The 17227-nt window shown below is 40.5% G+C and overlaps 1 protein-coding gene across 1 annotated transcript; it reads right to left on the bottom strand.

Annotated features, from left to right (window-relative positions):
* Window positions 1-2908: 2908 nt before the first annotated feature.
* Window positions 2909-16629, bottom strand: LOC115108650 (calcium-activated chloride channel regulator 1-like). Its single transcript, XM_029633230.2, has 14 exons — window positions 16453-16629; window positions 16069-16206; window positions 15071-15221; window positions 14867-14972; window positions 7844-8003; window positions 7477-7701; window positions 7086-7310; window positions 6697-6868; window positions 6483-6589; window positions 6177-6392; window positions 5710-5980; window positions 5442-5606; window positions 4799-5032; window positions 2909-4558 (listed from the first exon to the last, which is right to left on the bottom strand). Exons 1-14 carry the CDS (start codon window positions 16597-16599, stop codon window positions 4155-4157), a joined length of 2721 nt encoding a protein of 906 aa, XP_029489090.1. The 5' UTR covers window positions 16600-16629; the 3' UTR covers window positions 2909-4154.
* Window positions 16630-17227: the final 598 nt, after the last annotated feature.

Genomic DNA, 17227 nt, shown 5'->3' with positions numbered 1-17227 from the left:
TCAACCACATACAGACCACAAAGCTTTTACAATGCCTTGCAAAGAAGGGCATCAATGGTAAATGGGTAGAAAAAACAACAACTGACACTTAATATCCCTTTGACCATGGTAAATGTATTAATTAGGTTTTGGATGGTGTATCAATACACCCAGTCACAACAAAGATACAGGAGTGTTTCCTAACTGAGTGGACAGAAAGGAAGGAAACCTCTCAGGGATTTCAACACAAGGCCAATGTTCATTTTAAAAACAGTAAATATTGCACAATCCAGGTGTTCAAAGCCATTACGCTTAAATCTGTAATTGCTGCCAAAGGTGTTTCTTGTATTGATCAATATTCGTGTTTCAATATTCTTACATTTTTTTACAAATGTTAGGGGGAAAATCACTTTGACATTAGAGTAGTAGATCGTTGACAAAAAATAGACAATTAAATACATTTCAATCCCACTTTGTAACACAATCAAATCCAAGTGGGCTGAATACTTACACTATATTATATTATGTTATACACACCCGTTCAATTTAGTGGATTCAGCTTTTTCAGCTACATCCTTTACTGACAGGTGAATAAAATCGAGCACACAGCCATGCAGTCTCCATAGACAAACATTGTCAGTGGAATGGCCTTACTGAAGAGCTCAGTGACTGTCAACGTGCACTGTCATAGGATGCCACTTTTCCAACAAGTCGGTTTATCAAATTTCTGCCCTGCTAGAGCTGCCCCGGTGAACTGTAAGTGCTGTTATTGTGAAGTGGAAACATCTAGGAGCAGTAACGAAGTGGTATGCCACCCAAGCTCATAGAAAAAGACTGCTGAGTAATGAAGCCCATATCGCGTACAAATCATCAATCCTCGGTTGCAACACTCAGGCCCGAGTTCCAAACTTCCTCTGGAAGCAACGTCAGCACAATAACTGTTTGCCAGGAGCTTCATGAAATGGGTTTCCATGGCCGAGCAGCCGCACACAAGCCTATGATCACCAAGTGCTATGCCAAGCGTCGGCTGGAGTGGTGTAACGCTCGCCACCATTGGACTCTGGAGAGGTGGAAATGCGTTCTCTGGAGTGATGAATCACGCTTCACCATCTGGCATTCCGACGGCCAAATCTGTGTTTGGCAGATACCAGGAGAATGCTACCTGCCCCATTGCATAGTGTCAAATGTCACGTTTGGTAGAGGAGGAATATTAGTCTGGGGCTGATTTTCATGGTTCAGGCCCCTTATTTCCAGTGAAGGGAAAGCGTCTAGTGGAACTCCTTCCCAGAAGAGTGGAGGCTGTTATGGCAGCGAAGGGGGGACCAACTCCATATTAATACTCATGGTTTTGGAATCAGATGTTTGAGCCATGTAGTGTATAATAAGCACTGTTAATTCATTACGCAATTGACATCTTAAATAAAGTCAGCAAAAAAAGAAATGTCCCTTTTTCAGGACCCTGTCTTTCAAAGATAATTCATAAAAATCCAAATAACTTCACAGATCTTCATTGTGAAGGGTAAACACTGTTTCCCATGCTTGTTAAATGAACCATAAACAATTACTGAACATGCACCTGTGGAACGGTTGTTAAGACACTAACAGCTTACAGACAGTAGGCAATTAAGTTATGAAAACTTAGGACACTAAAGAGGCCTTTCTACTTACTCTGAAAAACACCAAAAGAAAGATGCCCAGGGTCCCTGCTCATCTGCGTAAACGTGCCTTAGGCATGCTGCAAGGAGGCATGAGGACTGCAGATGTGGCCAGGGCAATAAATTGCAATGTTGGTACTGTGAGACGCCTAAGACAGCGCTACAGGGAGACAGGACGGAGAGCCGATCGTCCTCGCAGTGGTAGACCACATGTAACAACACCTGCACAGGATTGGTACATCCGAACATCACACCTGTGGAACAGGTACAGGATGGCAACAACTGCCTGAGTTACACCAGGAATGCTCAGACTGTCCGCAATAGGCTGAAAGAGGCTGAACTGAGAGCTTGTAGACCTGTTGTAAGGCAGGTTCTCACCAGACATCACCGGCAACAATGTCGCCTATGGGCACAAACCTACCGTTGCTGGACCAGACAGGACTGGCAAAAAGTGCTCTTCACTGACGAGTCGCGGTTTTGTCTCACCAGGGGTGATGGTCAGATTCGCGTTTGTCGTCGAAGGAATGAGCGTTACACCGAGGCCTGTACTCTGGAGGGGGATCGATTTGGAAGTGGAGGTTCCATCATGGTCTGGGGCGGTGTGTCACAACATCATCAGACTGAGTTGTTGTCATTGCAGGCAATCTCAACGCTGTGCATTACAGGGAAGACATCCTCCTCCCTCATGTGGTACCCTTCCTGCAGGCTCATCCTGACATGACCCTCCAGCATGACAATGCCACCAGCCATAATGCTCGTTCTGTGCTTGATTTCTTGCATGACAGGAATGTCAGTGTTCTGGAATGGCAGTGCCCAGATCTCAATCAGATTGAGCATGTCTGGGACCTGTAGGATCGGAGGGTGAGGGCTAGGGCCATTCCCCCCAGAAATGTCCGGGAACTTGTAGGTGCCTTGGTGGAAGACTGGGGTAACATCTCACAGCAAAAACTGGCAAATCTGGTGCAGTCCATGAGGAGGAGATGCACTGCAGTACATAATTCTGCTGGTGGCCACACCAGATACTGACTGTTACTTTTGATTTTGACCCCTTCTTTGTTCAGGGACACATTATTACATTTCTGTTAGTCACATGTCTGTGGAACTTGTTCAGTTTATGTCTCAGTTGTTGAATCTTGTTATGTTCATACAAATATTTACACATGTTAAGTTTGCTGAAAATAAACGCAGTTGACAGTGAGAGGACATTTATTTTTTTGCTGAGTTCATGGAGAAGATCAGTTCTATGATGTTAAGAATAAGCAGATTACTAGTACTTATGATTTCTCATGGTGCTTTCCAAAACATTTTATTGCCCAAAAGGGCTTAACTTCATCAATGATTCATCACAGTTTATACATTTATATAATTAATATCATAAATATATACATGACTAACTTTTGATTTAATCCATCCTCAATTTAACCTTGATTTGTGGGATGAGTATTGATTCCTCAGGAACTGCAGGGTTAATAGCAATCATAATGTCTGTGTACCATTTCCTTCCAGTGTGATCCCAGAAGTATATCCTGACAGGAAAAGCAGCATGTTACAGCTAGGTGTTCCTATCTGTAAATGCAGATGGTTCATTTCTTGTAGACCTAATTCAGCAAGTATCTCAATGTTAAAGAGGAAAGTTGGAGATTCCATACAGCAGTTAGAATGTACTGTTTGTGAACTGTACTGTTTGTCCATAGTGACCAAGTGATACATTGCCCGGTGAGCTAAATGTTATTTATACAAACATAGACTTGGTTTTACAGTATTTTGTAAACGGACCAAATGCAGGGAACCATTTAGTTGGCAAAAAATTGTGTTCAATTTTCTTTAAAAACAACAACAAAGGCAACCGTCTGAAAGGAACTTCTGCATTGATTTATCTTGTGCTTTTTAAGGACATAAAACAATTGTCTTAGCTAGTAGACCTAACTCAAAATAATAATCGTTTTTGTCCAACAAAAAATGTTCAGTTACGTATTGAAAAAAATATTGAGTTAGATTAAGTATAGTTAATGCAAATTAAGCCAGGGCCACCTCTACTATTTACAATGGTCGTGAGGTGTCAAAAAAACAAAAAATCTCCATACCTCTCGATCTTTTCCCCGCTGGTGGGTGTGAGATCTCTCTGTAGGACTGTGGTCCACGGTAACCTGACCCGAGGAGGCCAGTCATGACATAATACACATTAATGTCAATCAATTTGATGATAAATCTTACATATTGTACCATAACAGGACATGTTCTTCATTGTAAACACATGATGGTTAATGCACAAACACAAAGCTTCAAATGAGATCTTAAGAGAATCGGTCTAATCAATCTATTATAGCACGATCAATTTAATTTGGTTAGCTATGATCTCATTCTAACCTTTCAACTATTTAAAAAACAAAGAATGGTAGATAAGCTCATTTATTCCCTCTACTTCATATGTTTTTTTAGTGTTAATCAAAAACACAGGAAGCTTTACTATGATTCAGTGCAATGAGCTGGAGCTACATTTGTTCATCGTCATAATTTGTTTTAAGCATGATTAACTCGCCTTGATTTAATTGAACACATTGTCACACTAGCAATCAGACAAGCCACCATTGTTACTGTGGTGACTGATATGACTATAGCAGTAATGTTCACACCACTGCCTGATGTATCAGGCGCATCAGTTGGAGAAGGAACAGGAGCTTTGGGAACAATCTTGGTCACTTGAATAATGTTGGATGTTTCAGATTTCAGGAAAGATTTGTCTTCTGCTTTTGCTGCAAAGAACAGAGTGGTGCCATTTTTGATGATTGAGAAGAGAGTGAAAGAGAGCTTTTCTGGGGAGCCTGCCTTCTTTGGTGAGAGGTCGTATGTGACAAGATGAGCGGTACTGAAGTTGGATCTGAGTAGGTCCGAATCTTCACTAAAACGGATCTCATAGGCAGTTGCTGAAAAATAGAAATGGCAAGTAAATAAATGTAAATATACACCAAGACAGCACAGTGATTATCTGATTCTTAGCATTTTGTACCCGTCATATGAAATTTAACGATTGGTGAAATACTGTACATGTCAGTGTTGCAGTGTTATTTTTTTTCATATTTTGTGAATATTAGGATTACATCTAAGCAAAAAAGTTATATCCACAACTTGTTGTTGAGATGCTCATTATTTATACATTTTTGTACCTGTGCCTTGGTCCATGTCTTCCCCAGGTGCAGTCCAGGTGAGCAGCACTTTGTCCTCCTCTATCTCTGCATTCAGGTCTGTGATTTTGTTGGGGGGGAAATTTGGAGGGGGGACACCAGGTGGGAGAAGGACTGAGAAGCTCTCTCCTATGACTGTCCTGGTGAAGCTGCCCACATCAGCCTGCAGGTCATCCTCACTGACTGGGGGCTTTGGGGGGTTCATCACTACTTGTCCTGGGAAGACAGTCATCAAACATATGAATGCATACATATTCTTACAATCCCAACTACCAAATCATACCCTTGATCATTATAAGGCTAGTTGTTGAGAATAGGTATGGCTACTGATCCATCAAATTAAATATGTTTTGGTATATACATAATATGGTATCACAATTTGTTTTTTATTTGATCTTTATTTAACCAGGCAAGTCAGTTAAGAACAAATTCTTATTTACAAAGACAGCCTAGGAACAGTGGGGTAACTGCCTTGTTCAGGAGCAGAATGACAGAGTTTTACCTTGTCAGCTCAGGGATTCAATCTAGCAACCTTTCAGTTACTGGCCCAACACTCCAACCACAAGGCGACCTGCCGCCAGTTCATGAATGAAGAACACATAGTTTCAGATGGAAGGTACTGTACCATTAACCACATATCCAGGTATGTAAAGTGCTCCACTGTGTCTCCTGAGGGAGAATCTGGCCATGCCATCATTGTTCTGTACTTTCACTTTCAAGCTGTATTTTCCTGTTGTTAGTTCAGTGAAGTATCTGGAATAGATGCCATCATTTCTGAAAGCATCAGCACCTGAAAAAATAGGATTTCATCTTAAAACTTAAATAAATCATTGTTTTTGTAACACCCTACTGCATTGTGGTTCTAAATCATATGTATTGTGGCTCTACATCACCTGCTCCATTATCCAGCAGTTGTAGCTGATATTGAACCCCAGAATCAGACTTCAGTGTGGCCGTCACATTTGCCAGAATCACTGGAACACCTTTCTGGTTGACCTCTGCATACACCAACATGGGTTTGCTGCCATCAATGGACTGTTGGCTCATGTGGGTTTTGACCATGACCGGTGGTATAGCTTCACTGACAGCACGACTTGTCACAGTCATTGACATAGATTGGGCAGTTGACTCTTTATTTAGTAGGCTGTATTTCCACTTTCCAGTCTATAATTTTAAATAATATCATCACCATTCAATCTAGTGAAATTGTAGTAATGCATTATATGGTCCACATTGAACAACTGAAATGTCTAAATTAGTAACTTGTAGTAATTGGAAAAATAATACACACAACTATAATAAATATAAATATAACTTTTGAATCTAGCTGAACACATAAAATAAACACAACCAGACAGACCTCAGCAGTTCCTTCAATATCGAGCGTTAAAGTCTTAGCAGGAGCATCATGTATGAAATGCGATGAGTCATAGGTCCGTGTAAAGGGGCTTAAAACAAGGATGTCAGGTGGACTTCTTTCATAGATAACTAAAAAGCTTGTCTTGTTTCCAATTGTCCTGTCAATGGATACAGATCCATTAAACCAACCAATCATATTCAATCCAGTGCTCTCAAGCTGTTGGAAAAACAGACAGATTATGTTCAAATATCTGTAAACACTTATAGTATATTATGTTTCTCATAATTCCCTGCAACTTCATCACACCTGGATTGTCTGCTTGGTCAGATTTCCATCAGATGTTGTGTGTGAAGCAAAAATATCCACAAGGTCATTGGAATCCACACCATCAGCAGCATTGTGATATTTACCACCTACAGCAGGAAGGATGATATTTAGGTAAAACATTTTAACAAGTAAAAAGGAATTTCAGATATAATTTAGAATGCATACTTAGGAAAGATACTGCTCTCTGTGTTACCTGATATGTCTGACAATTCTTTTACATCTATGTTTGCATTTGGCCCAAGAGTTATTGTGTGCACAGTTGCACCACTTTCATTAACCATTTTTTGACAGTTGATACTTGATTCCCCATCAGTTAGTAATATGATTGCATCTCCTATTGCACCATCTCCATCTCCCCCAAGTACCTAATAGAAGCATCATTGAGTTATTGAAATTATATATTAATGTCATTTTAATGGGTTTCTTTCTAAATGTACTATATATGTGTATTCATGTGTCAAACGGTTTTGTCCAGATTGTTGCAGCACTATGTACCAGTATTATTTTAAGTGATCATTTGAAGCCATTTGCAATGTATTATATGAACGGTGCCAAATAAATATAGATTGGTATTGTATTTACCTCCAGACCTTTCTTAACACCTGCACAAATGTCTGTGCCTCCACCAGCTGATAGTGGCAGACTGCCTACAAGCTTATCTCTTGACGCTTCACCATCAATTAAAGTCAATGGTTCACGAATTGTAGCCGTAGCTGTAAATTGTACAATGCCAATATAAGCTTGGTCTTCAACAATCTTCTGTATGAAGAGTGTTGCCGCTTGTCTCAGGTTCAACATTCTAGAACCCTTTATAGGAAAAATATATTAGCAACCATCAGTACAGTTAGACAAAACACACACGTGCCCGGGCACAAACACCAATAATACCAGGAATTTGTGTTACCGTTGTCAGATCTTGAATAGTTTTTATAAAATATGGTTTGATTTGAAAAATCAGTCCATAAAAACTTACTGCAGTCATGCTTCCTGAAACATCAAGGACAAGACAGACAACCCTTTGCCGGCACTGCACCACAGTGAATGTGGGTAGTATACTTGGTGGTATTGGCACAACTGCCACACCGGCATCTACAGAAAGTGAAGTGATAACTTCCTCTACACCTTTGTTATCACACAGTCTGTTCTGGATGTTTGGAGCCTCAGTGTTGTGAGTTTCTTTTGTACAGAACTCTTTTACCTGTGCACACAACACAAACGTTTCTGTCATTAGTTTAAACATATCTTCATTACAGTTAAAAATGGTACGTTGAGCATTACAACTACATAACACATTGGGTAGATATCAAGGTAGTTGAAAGGCTGTGTAGACTTGTACTCACAGCACTAAGGCCTTGATTGTACATGATAGATGCAGAGGTTGTCTGTTGCTTGTCAGGGTAGAATACACAGTCTTCGGTGTATAACCCAGTAACAGGGTCAGTGGTGCAGTCCCTTTGGTCACGTTTGTGGATGTACTTTCCTGTAATGTTTATGGTACATCTGAAAAATGTGAAATGAACATTAACAATACATTGATTGTACAGTTAGGGTTGACTCCAAGTCTCAATAATTGAAGAAAAATCACTGTATATTTGTTGGTAGATGCATGTCATAGTGGAAACTGAATTAAATGTTCATAAATAGACAATGGGCTATAAAAATCAAGACAGTGACTAATCAATGTACCTTCAGCAAGTACTCATTCCCCTTGATTTAGTGCACATTTTGTTGTGTTACAGCCTGAATTCAACATGGATTACGTTGATTTGATGAAGTGAACACGTTTTTAGAAATATTTGCACATTTATTGAAAATGACATACAGAAATATCTCATTTACATAAGTATTCACACCCCTGAGTCAATACATGTTAGAATCACCTTTGACAAGGATTACAGATGTTAGTCTCGAAGAGCTTTGCACACCTGGATTGTACAATATTTTCACATTATTATTTTTTTAATTCTTCAAGCTCTGTCAAATTGCTTGTTGATCATTGCTAGACAGTCATTTTCATGTCTTGCCATAGAATTTCAAAACTATTTAAGTCAAAAAGTCAATTTGTTCCAAGATGGCATAGCAGTTCAGACGTCTTTTGTCCTCGTCTTGTCGTGTATATATATTTACAACTTTTTTCACATACCTTTTTATATATTTTTTAAAGTTTTCCATAAACTCATCTTCAAAACACTCTCCTGCAACCCAGCTAGCTAGCTGCTATCCGTGTGACTATCGGCTTTCGTCGATTCCGGAGCAAACATCAATTATTCCGGAGCTAGCCAGCTGAAGAGTTCCTTCAATCACTCCTGGGCTACAATCACCTATCTGGACCCGTTTTACTGCCTACGCGGAGCCCCACCGGGCCTTCACAACTGGACTGCCGACGTAATCTACCCGAAGGAGTTATCCGGCTGGCTCCGGAGTCGCGACGTTACCTGAACGCCCATCTGCGGCCCGCTAACCGTTAGCTGTCTTATCGGCTGCTATCTGAATAGTCAATCGGACAATTTATTTATTCATTTTTATTATTATTTATTTATTTTTCTTCTTGGGCCTCTATAACTAAATCTATTTTAATTTTTTATTGTTGTGTGATTTGGATTAATCCCCTCTACCACACGGAACCCCACTAATCTACTGATGGAACGCAAGAGGTGGCTAATAACAGACCTCCATCCTATGCTAGCTTGCTACCGATGGCCTGGCTAGCTGTCTAAATCGCCGTGACCCCCAACCAACCTCTCTACTCACTGGACCCTTTTGATCACTCCACTAAGCATGCCTCTCCTTAATGTTTTTTTTAATTTTTTTTATTTTTACCTTTATTTAACTAGGCAAGTCAGTTAAGAACAAATTCTTATTTTCAATGACGGCCTAGGAACAGTGGGTTAACTGCCTGTTCAGGGGCAGAACGACAGATTTGTACCTTGTCAGCTCGGGGGTTTGAACTTGCAACCTTCCGGTTACTGGTCCAACGCTCTAAATACCAGGTTACCCTGCCGCCCCGTCAAATATGCCTTGTCCATTGCTGTTCTGGTTAGTGTTTATTGTCTTATTTCACTGTAGAGCCTCTAGTCCTGCTCACTATACCTTATCCAACCTATTAGTTCCACCACCCACTCCACTCCTATTCCCCAGGCGCTCTCTTTTGACGACTTCTGTAACCGTAATAGCCTTGGTTTCATGCATGTTAACATTAGAAGCCTCCTCCCTAAGTTTGTTATATTCACTGCTTTAGCACACTCTGCCAACCCGCATGTTCTAGCTGTGTCTGAATCCTGGCTTAGGAAGACCACCAAAAATTCTGAAATTTTTATCCCAAACTACAACATTTTCAGACAAGATAGAACTGCCAAAGGGGACGGTGTTGCAATCTACTGCAAAGATAGCCTGCAGAGTTCTGTCCTACTATCCAGGTCTGTACCCAAACAATTTGAACTTCTACTTTTAAAAATCCACCTCTCTAAAAACAAGTCTCTTACCGTTTCTGCCTGCTATAGACCACCCTCTGCCCCCAGCTGTGCTCTGGACACCATATGTGAACTGATTGCCCCCCATCTATCTTCAGAGCTCGTGCTACTAGGCAACCTAAACTGGAACATGCTTAACACCCCAGCCATCCTACAATCTAAACTTGATGCCCTCAATCTCACACAAATTATCAATGAACCTACCAGGTACCTCCCCAAAGCCTTAAACACGGGCACCCTCAAAGATATCATCCTAACCAACTTGCCCTCTAAATACACCTCTGCTGTCTTCAACCAAGATCTCAGTGATCACTGCCTCATTGCCTGCATCCGTAATGGGTCAGCGGTCAAACGACCTCCACTCATCACTGTCAAACGCTCCCTGAAACACTTCAGCGAGCAGGCCTTTCTAATCGACCTGGCCGGGGTATCCTGGAAGGATATTGATCTCATCCCGTCAGTAGAGGATGCCTGGATATATTTTTTAAATGCATTCCTAACCATCTTAAATAAAGAAATTTAGAACCAGGGAAAGATATAGCCCTTGGTTCTCCCCAGACCCGACTGCCCTTAACCAACACAAAAACATCCTATGACGTTCTGCATTAGCAACGAACAGCCCCCGTGATATGCAGCTGTTCAGGGAAGCTAGAAACCATTATACACAGGCAGTTAGAAAAGCCAAGGCTAGCTTTTTCAAGCAGAAATTTGCTTCCTGCAACACTAACTCAAAAAAGTTCTGGGACACTGTAAAGTCCATGGAGAATAAGAACACCTCCTCCCAGCTGCCCACTGCTCTGAGGCTAGGAAACACTGTCACCACTGATAAACCCACCATAATTGAGAATTTCAATAAGCATTTTTCTACGGCTGGCCTTGCTTTCCACCTGGCTACTCCTACCCCGGTCAACAGCACTGCACCCCCCACAGCAACTCGCCCAAGCCTTCCCCATTTCTCCTTCTCCCAAATCCGTTCAGCTGATGTTCTGAAAGAGCTACAAAATCTGGACCCCTACAAATCTGCCAGGCTAGATAATCTGGACCCTTTCTTTCTAAAATTATCTGCCGGAATTGTTGCCACTCCTATTACTAGCCTGTTCAACCTCTCTTTCGTTTCGTCTGAGATTCCCAAAGATTGGAAAGCAGCTGCGGTCATCCCCCTCTTCAAAGGGGGGGACACTCTTGACCCAAACTGCTACAGACCTATATCTATCCTACCACGCCTTTCTAAGGTCTTCGAAAGCCAAGTTAACAAACAGATTACCGACCATTTCGAATTTCACCATACCTTCTCTGCTATGCAATCTGGTTTCAGAGCTGGTCATGGGTGCACCTCAGCCACGCTCAAGGTCCTAAACGATATCTTAACCGCTATCGATAAGAAACATTACTGTGCAGCCGTATTCATTGATCTGGCCAAGGCTTTCGACTCTGTCAATAACCACATCCTCATTGGCAGACTCGACAGCCTTGGTTTCTCAAATGATTGCCTCGCCTGGTTCACCAACTACTTCTCTGATAGAGTTCAGTGTGTCAAATCGGAGGGTCTGCTGTCCGGACCTCTGGCAGTCTCTATGGGGGTGCCACAGGGTTCAATTCTTGGACAGACTCTCTTCTCTGTATACATCAATGAGGTCACTCTTGCTGCTGGTGAGTCTCTGATCCACCTCTACGCAGACGACACCATTCTGTATACTTCTGGACCTTCTTTGGACACTGTGTTAACTAACCTCCAGACGAGCTTCAATGCCATACAACACTCCTTCCATGGCCTCCAACTGCTCTTAAATGCAAATAAAACTAAATGCATGCTCTTCAACCGATCGCTACCTGCACCTGCCCGCCTGTCCAACATCACTACTCTGGACGGCTCTGACATAGAATACGTGGACAACTACAAATACTTCCAGACCCATATCAAACATCTCCAATCCAAAGTTAAATCTAGAATCGGCTTCCTATATCGCAACAAAGCACCCTTCACTCATGCTTGCAAACATATCCTCGTAAAACTGACCATCCTACCGATCCTCGACTTCGGTGATGTCATCTATAAAATAGCCTCCAACACTCTACTCAACAAACTGGATGCAGTCTATCACAGTGCCATCCGTTTTGTCACCAAAGCCCCATACACTACCCACCATTGCGACCTGTACGCTCTCGTTGGTTGGCCCTCGCTTCATACTCGTCGCCAAATCCACTGGCTACAGGTTATCTCCAAGTCTCTGCTAGGTAAAGCCCCACCTTATCTCAGCTCACTGGTCACCATAGCAGCACCCACTCGTAACACGCGCTCCAGCAGATATATCTCACTGGTCACCCCCAAAGCCAATTCCTCCTTTGGTCGTCTTTCCTTCCAGTTCTCTGCTGCCCATGACTGGAACGAATTGCAAAAATCTCTGAAGCTGGAGACTCACATCTCCCTCACTAGCTTTAAGCACCAGCTGTCAGAGCAGCTTACAGATCACCGCACCTGTACATAGCCCATCTGTAAACAGCCTATCTATCTACCTACCTCATCCCCATACTGGTATTTATTTATTTATTTTGATCCTTTGCACCCCAGTTTCTCTACCTGCACATTCATCTTCTGCCGATCTACCATTCCAGTGTTTAATTGCTATATTGTAATTACTTTGCCACCATGGCCTATTTATGTCCTTAACCTCTTCAATCTATGGGTGCGCTATGTCATTATTGGATAAAAAGACGTGCCCGTTTTAAGCGCGATATTTTGTGACGAAAAGATGCTCGACTATGCATGGAATTGACAGCCTTGGAAAGACAAAACTCTGATGTCTCCAAAACTGCAAAGATATTATCTGTGCGTGCCCCAGAACTAATGCAACAGGCGAAACCAAGATGAAGTTTCATACAAGAAATGCCCCAGATTCTGAAGGCGCTGTGTTCCAATGTCTCCTTATATGGCTGTGAATGCGCCAGGAATGAGCCTGCGGTTTCTGTCTATTCCCCGAGGTGTCTGCAGCATTGTGACGTGTTTGTAGGCATATCATTGGAAGATTGACCATAAGAGACTACATTTACCTGGTGTCCCGCCCGGTGTCCTGTGTGCGTAATCTGTAGGTCCATGCGCGTTCCATTTCTTCAGAAGAGAAAGTAAACTGCCACGATGGATTTTATTGTCGATAGATATGTGAAAAACACACAGGATTGATTCTAAACATCAGTTTGCCATGTTTCTGTCGATATTATGGAGTTAATTTGGAAAAAGTTCGCGTTTTAATGACTTAATATATATATATTTTTTTTCCCTCCCCAAATGTGATGAACAAAATGGAGCGATTAGTCGACACAAATAATATTTTTTGTAAAAACTGAACATTTGCTATCTAACAGAGTCTCCTCATTGAAAACATCTGAAGTTCTTCAAAGGTAAATTATTTTATTTGAATGCTTTTCTGGTTTTTGTGGAAAATGTTGCATGCTGAATGCTAACGCTAAATGGTACGTTAGCCATCAATACTGTTACACAAATGCTTGTTTTGCAATGGTTGAGAAGCATATTTTGAAAATCTGAGATGACAGTGTTGTTAACAAAAGGCTAAGCTTGAGAGCAAATAGATTAATTTCATTTCATTTGCGATTTTCATGAATAGTTAACGTTGTGTTATGCTAATGAGCTTGCGGATAGATTTACACAATCCTGGATACAGGTTTTTTTTCGTAGCTAAACGTGACGCAGAAAACGGAGCGATTTGTCCTAAACAAATAATCTTTCAGGAAAAACTGAACATTTGCTATCTGAGAGTCTCCTCATTGAAAACATCTGAAGTTCTTCAAAGGTAAATGATTTTATTTGAATGCTTTTATGGTTTTTGTGGAAAATGTTGCATGCTGAATGCTAACGCTAAATGGTACGTTAGCCATCAATACTGTTACACAAATGCTTGTTTTGCAATGGTTGAGAAGCATATTTTGAAAATCTGAGATGACAGTGTTGTTAACAAAAGGCTAAGCTTGAGAGCAAATAGATTAATTTCATTTCATTTGCAATTTTCATGAATAGTTAAGGTTGTGTTATGCTAATGAGCTTGCGGATAGATTTACACAATCCTGGATACAGGTTTTTTTTCGTAGCTAAACGTGACGCAGAAAACGGAGTGATTTGTCCTAAACAAATAATCTTTCAGGAAAAACTGAACATTTGCTATCTGAGAGTCTCCTCATTGAAAACATCTGAAGTTCTTCAAAGGTAAATGATTTTATTTGAATGCTTTTCTGTTTTTTTGTGTAAATGTTGCCTGCTGAATGCTAACGCTAAATGCTACTCTAAATGCTACGTTAGCTATCAATACTGTTACACAAATGCTTGTTTTGCAATGGTTGAGAAGCATATTTTGAAAATCTGAGATGACAGTGTTGTTAACAAAAGGCTAAGCTTGAGAGCAAATAGATTAATTTCATTTCATTTGCGATTTTCATGAATAGTTAACGTTGCGTTATGGTAATGAGCTTGAGGCTGTAGTCACGATACCGGATCCGGGATGGCTCGACGCAAGAAGTTAACTTACCTCATTTGCACTCACTGTATATAGACTTTTTGTTTTCTTTTGTTCTACTGTATTATTGACTGTATGTTTTGTTTATTCCATGTGTAACTCTGTGCTGTTGTATGTGTCGAATTGCTTTGCTTTATCTTGACCAGGTCGCAGTTGCAAATGAGAACTTGTTCTCAACTAGCCTACCTAGTTAAATAAAGGTGAAATAAAATAAAATTTATAAAAATGTGTAACTCTGTGTTGTTGTATGTGTCGAACTGCTTTGCTTTATCTTGGCCAGGTCGCAGTTGTAAATGAGAACTTGTTCTCAACTTGCCTACCTGGTTAAACAAAGGTAAAATAAAATAAAAGTAAAAATTATAAAGATTACCTTGTTGCCTCGATTATGGAACCTGACAGGTAGAATGGTTTTTCTTCATTATATTCATCAAAAACTCCCCATCTTAGATGTGCCCATTCATGGACAAAAACCTTACCTGGAAGTGAGTTTTAGAAGGAAAATTCAACAAATAGGATTTCTGTATTGGGTCTTACACAGTAACAGGAGATAGAGTTTATGGCAGGTGACTCTAACCTCTGGGTCCATAGTATTTAGAGACATCATCATTCAGCATGAAGTCAGGAGTCAAATGAATGTACCGGCCCTCAGATCCACATTCACCATACTGCAGAGTGTAAGGCTGATCTCCATGTAATTTATTTGGCTCATCAATTATTATTTTGGCCTATAACAGAGACAATGCAAAGTAGTAACAAAATAACTAGATTTACCATAATACTTCAAAGTGTTTGTAATTACTAGGAAAAAGCTTATACTTTAGAATTTTGCAAAGATGATACCATGCCTATTTACATTCTGACTACCCGGTCTTATGAGTTATATATTGATGTACAATTTTGTCACATTTTCCCCTTAACTATAACAGTTTAATGTATATCTTCCTTGTTGTATTTTAACAATTACAGTTAAGGTTACTATTATAGTTGCCTGGACATAGCCTTTACGCGTGGTAAATTGGCCATATACCACAAACCCCCGAAGTGCCTTAATGCTATTATATACTAGTTACAAACATAATTAGAGCAGTAAAAATACATGTTTTTTCATACCCGTGGTATAAGGTCTAATATACCACAGCTGTCAGCCAATCAGCATTCAGGGCTCGAACCACCCAGATTATAACTGGAAATCTACACTACATGGTCAAAAGTATGTGGACGAACTGACTTATTGAAAAGATGGCATCCTATGACGGTGCCACACTGAAAGTCACTGAGCTCTTTGGTAGGGCCATTCTACTGCCAATGTTTGTCTATGGAGATTGCATTTCTGTGTGCTCGATTTTATAGACCTGTCAGCAACGGGTGTGGCTGAAAGACCTGAATCCACTAATTTGAAGGGGTGTCCACATACTTTTGTATTGTGTGGTGTGTCTTCCTATCAATTAATGATTTAAATAATTGTAATGATGAGGAATCAAAAGCTAATAGAATGTCAGTCAGGATCGTTCTCTGTCATTGGTGGTAATGATGACTTCAACATCATTTGCATGTTTTAGATTCTCTCAGTACCTTATCGTAGACCTCCGTCTTTGCTTTGGAGTAATTTCCTTTATTCCAATTAGGTGGCACTAATATTGCGACTTCCTTGAAATATAAATGTTTCTTTGTTGCATTGAGTAGATGTCTGGAGGCTTCTTTAAACATTTCCTGAAGTAACAAATTAAATAAAATTAAACAAAAGCTGTGGTGTCTAATTTAATGTTTTGGTGTACTGTCATTATTAGTAAAACAATCACAGCATGCCTGTCCTATGGTTAGATACAGCATTTGAATTTCAACATCAAAAACAGCAATATCCTACATTCAACATTACATTCAATAACATTCACAATATCCTAAAATATATATTACCTGTTGAGTGGGGAAAGAATGCTTTTGTCATTAATTTATTACCTCGATTTGTGTGATGAGCACTGGGTCCTCAGGCACCTCAGGGTTAATAGCAATCAGAATGTCAGTGTATCCATTTCCAGTCAGCTTGATCCCAAATGTACCTGACAGGTAAACCAGCAGCAACACAGCTGCTACTTTAGAGGCCATGGTGGTGGACTCAGTGATGTGTGGGAAGGATCTGTGATCTGCCAGTTATATTAGCAGAGATAGCAGAGGGTGGAAATAAACAGAGAACTGCCCCATAATTATGTAACTCAGATGCCATTGACTCAGATGACATTATCACACCCAGTGTTTTCGAGAAGCCACAAGTGCTGATTCACCTAGAACTGTATTTCAGGGAAGGACGGTAGTGTTAGGGAATAAAAAATAATTATATATATATATATATATATATATATATATATATATATACTGCAAAAAATAAATAAAGGGAACACTTAAACAACACAATGTAACTCCGAGTCAATCACACTTCTGTGAAATCAATCTGTCCACTTAGGAAGCAACACTGACTGACAATACATTTCACATGCTGTTATGCAAATAGAATAGACAACAGGTGGAAATTATAGGCAATTAGCAAGACACCCCCAATAAAGGAGTGGTTCTGCAGGTGGTAACCACAGACCACTTCTCAGTTCCTATGCTTCCTGGCTGATGTTTTGGTCACTTTTGAATGCTGGCGGTGCTTTCACTCTAGTGGGAGCATGAGACGGAGTCTACAACCCACACAAGTGGCTCAGGTAGTGCAGCTCATCCAGGATGGAACATC

The sequence above is a fragment of the Oncorhynchus nerka genome, linkage group LG24 (genome assembly GCF_034236695.1).
Source record: "Oncorhynchus nerka isolate Pitt River linkage group LG24, Oner_Uvic_2.0, whole genome shotgun sequence".
In the NCBI taxonomy this organism is placed as follows: Eukaryota; Metazoa; Chordata; class Actinopteri; order Salmoniformes; family Salmonidae; genus Oncorhynchus; species Oncorhynchus nerka.
This window is presented reverse-complemented; position numbering and strand designations above follow the sequence as displayed.

Excerpts from the sequence above, each read along its gene's own strand:
- LOC115108650 (XM_029633230.2), bottom strand. The coding sequence starts at position 16,599 with ATGGCCTCTAAAGTAGCAGCTGTGTTGCTGCTGGTTTACCTGTCAGGT. Across the intron at positions 8,004-14,866 it reads TCCATAATCGAGGCAACAAG|ATGTACCATAAACATTACAG; the intron begins GTAATCTTTATA and ends CACATTTTTCAG. Across the intron at positions 6,590-6,696 it reads AGAATTGTCAGACATATCAG|GTGGTAAATATCACAATGCT; the intron begins GTAACACAGAGA and ends TTCCTGCTGTAG.